The 6,644-nt window shown below is 34.6% G+C and overlaps 1 protein-coding gene across 1 annotated transcript; it reads right to left on the bottom strand.

Moving 5' to 3' along the window:
• Positions 1–289: 289 nt before the first annotated feature.
• LOC133039413 (zinc finger protein 3-like) lies at positions 290–1,097 on the bottom strand. The gene has a single exon (XM_061118307.1). The coding sequence runs from the start codon at positions 1,095–1,097 to the stop codon at positions 360–362; it is 738 nt and encodes a 245-aa protein (XP_060974290.1). The 3' UTR covers positions 290–359.
• Positions 1,098–6,644: the final 5,547 nt, after the last annotated feature.

The following is a 6,644-nucleotide window of genomic DNA, read 5'->3' as shown; positions in this document are numbered from 1 at the left end:
TATATTGATTCTTTCATCGCTTCTATGTGGATTCACCCATGTCCGATAACTATAATTGAACACTTTATTATCTAATGAAAACTATAATTAATGTGGCGAATATATGAATTATTTGATCATGACTAAAATATTAGAAAACAAATTAATACATCTATTTTTTAAAATTTTGGGAAAAACAAATCACATATATGTATATGATTATTACAAGTACAAACAAAATTGATAATAAAATCCAAACACAAATAAAAAACTAATGCACTCAATCCTTAAACATGATCTATATATGTGTTTAAGGATTGATTAATTCATCTAAATTACATCAAAACACAATATAAACAACAATAAAACTAATTAATTAATTAAAGTTGAAGAGACAAATCATCATTTTCTGAAGAATTAGGAACCGAAGCATTGTTTAAATTATTCATAACACCAAAATCACCACCGCTATTAGGAGAGGGTACTCTTCTAGGGTTCGACCCAAAGGGCTGCCTTGACCATGCCCCACTACCAATATGGTCAATGCCGCGGCCGCTACCAAAATTATGGGTCCCAAAAAATGGGTACTCAGTGGTAGGGCCAGCGGGCAAAGATGAGTAAGAATTATTATTATTATTAGGGATATTAGCAAGCGCAAAAGATCTATTATTATAAGATCCATAGAAGCCAGGAAAAGTAGTGACTGAATTATACGGAGAATAGCGGTGGGGCCCATAAGGTCCATGAGCTTCAATCCAACGACGTCGTTTCTCATTGAGACGCTCTTGTCTATGAGCGTTTTGGTGACCCCCCAAAGCCTGAGAGGTTTTGAATACTCTCCTGCAATAATTGCAAGGGAAAATCGTCTTCCCGATTGGTAGTTTTTCATCATCGGAGGTTTCTTTCTCTTCTTGGTTGGGAAGAAAAGAATTGAAGAGATTAAGTTCTCTACTACTTGACCTAGCATTACTAGCACCACCATGGGAACCTGCGAAAAACCATTTTTCGATCGAAAGCTTTAGATCTAGAGAGCAAGGAGATTGTTCTTCAGAATTGTCTAGCACTGAAGGCATGATGGCCTTCATCTTGTCCTCAGAAGAAAGATCAAATCTCTCCATGAACTATGAATATAATAGAAGAAAAGAAGATTTTTTGTTGATAATTAGTATGAGTGTTCTTTGTGTGTGTGAAGATTAATAGGACATTGGTTTTCTTTTTATGTAGGGTTTGAAGTTAATGCATTGCTTTTTAAGTATGGAAAGATAATCCCATTTTACAGTTTTCATTTCAATTGATATATATTTGGTAATAATAATTTTAAGATTATCTACTATGTATCTTATTTCTTGAAATAACCAAAATATTTTTGATAAACATGTATTTTTTTTTTATCTATATAATAATTCTGTGAATAGAATAAGGAGTTACTATATTGTAATATGCCACAATAAAAAAAAAATCAATTCTGCAAAATATTATTGTGAAACTTAGTTTATGGTATGTACATATGGATAATATAAGAGGGTGTGTCATATGGTATATTGTATAAGTATATATAATGAAAGATAGAATTTGTTTGAACTATTGAGTTAAATGATATTGTGAACATGGTGCGTATGATAACCATTTCATTGTGTATTTATTTATAAGGAAATATATGGTTGTCAATGAGTAATTCATATAATAATTCCATTTTGAGTAATTATATATCCTTTTAATCTAATATCTTATCTCTTTCTCACTTTCTTTTTTAACAATTGTGGACCTTCCCCTCTTTCACACACACATTCAATAACGTACCTTAATTAAATAAAGGGTACCATTTTGGACCCTATGTTTTACAAAAGTTACTAATTGGACCCTTTATTTTGTTAAATGACAAAATGGACCCTGTATTTTCCAAAATGGTACAAATAGGACCCTGAGCTTAATTTTTGACAACTTTTTTTTTAATATAACCAACTTGAAAATACAAACAGATACAGAAAATATAAACAGTTTAGTCATAACACTTTTACATTGGATTATTATTAAATTTTATTTTGACAAAAAATCAGTTCAGGGTCCTATTTTTACCATTTTAGAAAATACAGGGTTTATTTTGTCATTTAACAAAAGAGAGGGTCCAATCGGCAACTTTTGCAAAACACAGGGTCCAAAATAGTATTTACCCTTAAATAAATAAATAAATCAATAATACATTGCAAGAATAAAGATGATCACATAATATAAAATCAAGTATATAAAAAAAATAATTAATCAAGTACATAAATTAAAATTTATATTTTTGTATACTTGACCATCAAGCTTGTAAAATTTATTAGAAAAATTTATATTTCTTGCTCTTGTAAATATGCATGGCTGCATAATGAAAAATTTGAAAAGAAGATATTAGCTAAGAGAATAAGAGTGGGAGAGTAGTTTGCTGAAATTCTGATTTTTTTTTTTTTTTTGAAAGAACCTCAGTTCGAATTAGATTGAAAGAGAAAAGGAGCTGGGATTCAAAGGGGGAAATCCCTCCCCTTTAAAAAACTGGCAACCAGCATTACAAATTCTTGCCGACTTGGCTAAGCCATCAACAAAAGTAAAATGTTCTCTTTTAGCAAAAACAAAATGACAGGCAGAAAATATAGAAAGTTTCAGTAAAATTAGAGAAAAAAGGCCAGAGCATTTCCAAGCCGGAGGTTTTTTGGCTCGAACAGCCTCCACCAGCACCTTAGAATCAGAGATGACAGTAAAATTATCCCATTGTTGCAGAAAAGCCCACTGCAGGCACAGCAGGACAGCTTGCATCTCAGCTTCCATTGCGGATTCTCCAACACCAGAGGAGGTGCCTTGCCACCATTCCATAGAATTTTTGTCCAGGGCCACCATACCACACCCATAGGTACCTTCCTTGAACGAGTCGTCCACCATGATAGAAGTGTTAGTGGATATCCTCGGCAAGAGTTCCCCTTCGTGATTGCTTGACTGACTCATGTTCTCCTCAACAACCTGGTGTAATTCAGCAACTCTGCTGCAGATTTCTCCTCTGATCAAATGCACATTAGGCACATAATCCCCTGTATGGTACACTTTATTCCTTGTGTTCCAAATGCAATCCAAAATCACACTAATGCAGTTGATAAACTTGGGCCGAAGAGAGGAATCGACCGAGCTACAGAGATTGCGAATAACCTCCTGCATATTGGCACCCGATACCCTCTCGATCCTTATGGGCCAAGGACTAGAGAACCATAAAGCCATAGCAAGACTGCATTTAGTAAAGAGATTTATAGCCGACTCAGGGGCTGTATGGCACATGGGGCAGGTGTTTGCTTCCATAGAAAGAAATTTGTCCCCCGTAGGCAACACATTCGAACACACTCTCCATAGCAACAAACTCATCCGTGGATGTACCTTAGAGTTCCAAATCCATCTCCAAAGCTCATCTTTTTCGCCAAACCTCTCCTTTTGGTCAACCCAATAAGCCCCCTTTACACTAAAATTTCCCACTAAGGAATCCTTCCAGATAAGGAAGTCACTAGAAGCATTCAGGTTAATTTGGATCATGCCAATCTTGTTGCCCACATCACTACCAAATAGGTATCGAAGATAACCCACATTCCATTTTATGGTGCTTCTATACATCAAATCTGCCACAGATCTCAGACTCGGAGCTTTTGAACGAATACTCTCCATCAATTCACGGAATTGATCATAGTCCAACCATGGAATCCACGGTTGCCACCAAACATCCACCTCTTCACCCGAGACAAGGACAGTACACGCCCCCTTAGAAATTGTATTCCTAGCTCTTAGGATGCCACGCCACAAAAAGCTATCCGTATGCTTTTCTTGCACACTCCAAAAAGACTCTCTAGGAAAGTATTTTCCTTTTAGAATATTACACCAAGGTCGATTAACCTTGCAAGCCAACATCCACGCAAGTTTAGCAAGTAAGGCATGATTAATGTCTTCGAAGCGGCGAAACCCGAGACCCCCCCTCATCTTGGGTTGACAGATAGAATTCCACGATTTAGCAGCCCACATATTCTGATTTTCAAGAAAACCATTCCACCAATACCTTCGAACCACCGCATCGAGCTCTCGACAAGAAGAGAGACGGATTTTGAAAGTAGACATAGCATCATTTGGAAGAGCCAAGGCGACTGAGTTGATGTACACCATCCTCCCAGCCTTAGAAAGCGACTTTAGTTTCCAACCCTCGAGTCTCTCCACCAGTTTTGATTTGAGAAAATCGAAGTCTTTCCTCTTACTCCGACCGAATATAAAGGGGTTACCTAGGTGTTTCTCCGAATCCGGTACCACGCTCATATCCAACTTGCTTTCAATGGCTGCCCTGAGCGAGTTAGAACAATTACCCGAAAAGAGAATCCCCGATTTCTGTTTGCTACACTTCTGTCCCGACCACTCTTCAATCAGAATTTCAGCCAAGTTGCTAAAATTCTGATTGAAAATGAAATATTAGGTAGATATTAAAATTCATAGGGTAGAGCTCTTCACATAAAGGAGTGGTAGATGTAGCTTTACTAACAAGATGCCATGTGTACAACCAATTATAACTACCTAACTAATAGTTTAACTAACCTTCTTAACATCAAATAGTCCTCTCAAGGTAGAGTATAAAGATCTTTGACACCTATCTTGGAGATCATAGTGAGAAAGTTTCAAATTTCTCAGAATTAATACGACATTTTTTAGAAAAAATATCTATGTCTGAGTATGATTATGAAAACTCAACATTTTTGGAACAAGAAATTCACTATTTACCTGCATCATGATTTTCAAAACAAAAATTGAGGAAAATAATGAAAGAATTAGAGAATGTATTGATAGACTGAAACCGAGCTAATGTATCCACTCGTTCTAAGCGCTTTATAGATGAGATTAGTAAATGTTGTTTCTTGTGGATGCGGCTTAGGCTGAGCCACAACACTTAATTAAATACCATTTGGCCAAACTTTTGTTTTTATCTCCAGTTAATGTTGTTTTTTCACCAAGTACCCTAGATTTTCAAATCACGACCCCTTCTAAAGCTTGTAAAACTAGATTACCCCAAGACCCATGAGAGAAATTTGAGGCTGAATTTTTTTCAGCCTAAAGTAATTTCTATTTCTCCGTATGTTGGGTCATTCTTGTTTATTTGTGGCATAAAACAGGTAGATAGTTTTATATATGTCGATCTGTCGAACGTGATGAGAAGAGTTGTTTCTCCCCTAGCCAGTTCAATGTTGGGTTTTATGCCCTAAATAAAACTCATTTTAATATAATCAGATTTACATATTAATAAAGATCAGAAATAACATTTAATGTTGCATGGTTCACATGATTTATTTCATGATTATATATATAATGTATGAATTCTATTTAAGTCCAGAACATATGAATTTGTTAATGATTATAGTGTTGTCAGCACAGTGGAATATAATCTTAATTATATGTTCGGAAGTTTATTCCCTGATTTGTCAGAACACTGGATTTAGACTGGCATGGTATAATCAGCGATAGGTATTCTTACACCTTGGATAAGTGTTATGTCCTTTCCAGGGCATTGGCAAAGTTTACCAGTATCGGATGTATGGAGTATACATTGGAAGGGACCGATATTGAACTTTGGTTAGATATATTAAAATTTACCGTAATATTTATTCAATTCAATATCACCCATTGATCCTAGATCAAATGATCTTAATCTTGATATGTTTAGGTTCGATCTCAAGAGTATTATACATGTTCTTTGATTTGTTAGTTAAGTCTACTTTTGGGTCAGGGTGATACGTACATTTTAGGAATATGATAGTATAATTGAGTAGGAGCGCTAACATAAATATGGAGTCTATAACTTCTATAGGAATTTAGAAGTGAAACGATGATATCCTTCGAGCTTGGCTAAACAGAGATAAATGGTGGAGATCTCATTTCACTTCGCTGAAATATTATTTATGCGGAGCTAAGTGTTTTAAGGATAAAATACATTGAATGTGTAACGGTAACTTAGTGCCTATTCAATGTAGATCATTTATTAGAGGGTCATTGATCAAATTAGGATTATAACAATGGATAACTAATGACGTATCTATATCGTGGAACATATAGAGCGTTCGAGAGTGCAATTCCAAGTTCTAAGTGTGGATTCAATAAGGAATTAATAAGTTAGGAAATTTACTTGGTAAATTCGGTTCGACTTATTGGAAGCTCGAAAATATAGGCCCATGGTCCCCATACTAGTTGAGACCATACTGCTTGTAAGACTCAGTTAATTGATTTTAATTAATCAATTACAATTCTAAAGTTAGACTATGTCTACTTTGTGAATTTTCACTAAGCAATGGCGAAATTGTAAAGAAAAGAGATTCTAGGTTTATTTATTAATTAAGAGACTTTATATGTCTAATTAATAAATATATTAAATGACAATATTATTTAATAATTAATTTTTAGTTATTAAATAATTAAAATTGACATTTAAATGGTTGAATTTGAAAATTGGCGTTTTTGAGAAAATGAGATGAAGAAATGATAAAACAGCAAAATTGCATAAGTGAGGCTTATTATCCAAAGCCCATGGCCGGCCACTCTAATAGGCTTTTATCATTTAATTTTTCATTATTTTAATGCCAAATAATTCTAACTTAAACCTAGGTGGTTACCTATAAATAGAT

This window comes from Cannabis sativa, chromosome 6, assembly GCF_029168945.1.
Source record: "Cannabis sativa cultivar Pink pepper isolate KNU-18-1 chromosome 6, ASM2916894v1, whole genome shotgun sequence".
Lineage (NCBI taxonomy): Eukaryota > Viridiplantae > Streptophyta > Magnoliopsida > Rosales > Cannabaceae > Cannabis > Cannabis sativa.
Note: the sequence above shows the minus strand (reverse complement) of the source record. Positions and strands in the feature narration are given on the sequence as shown.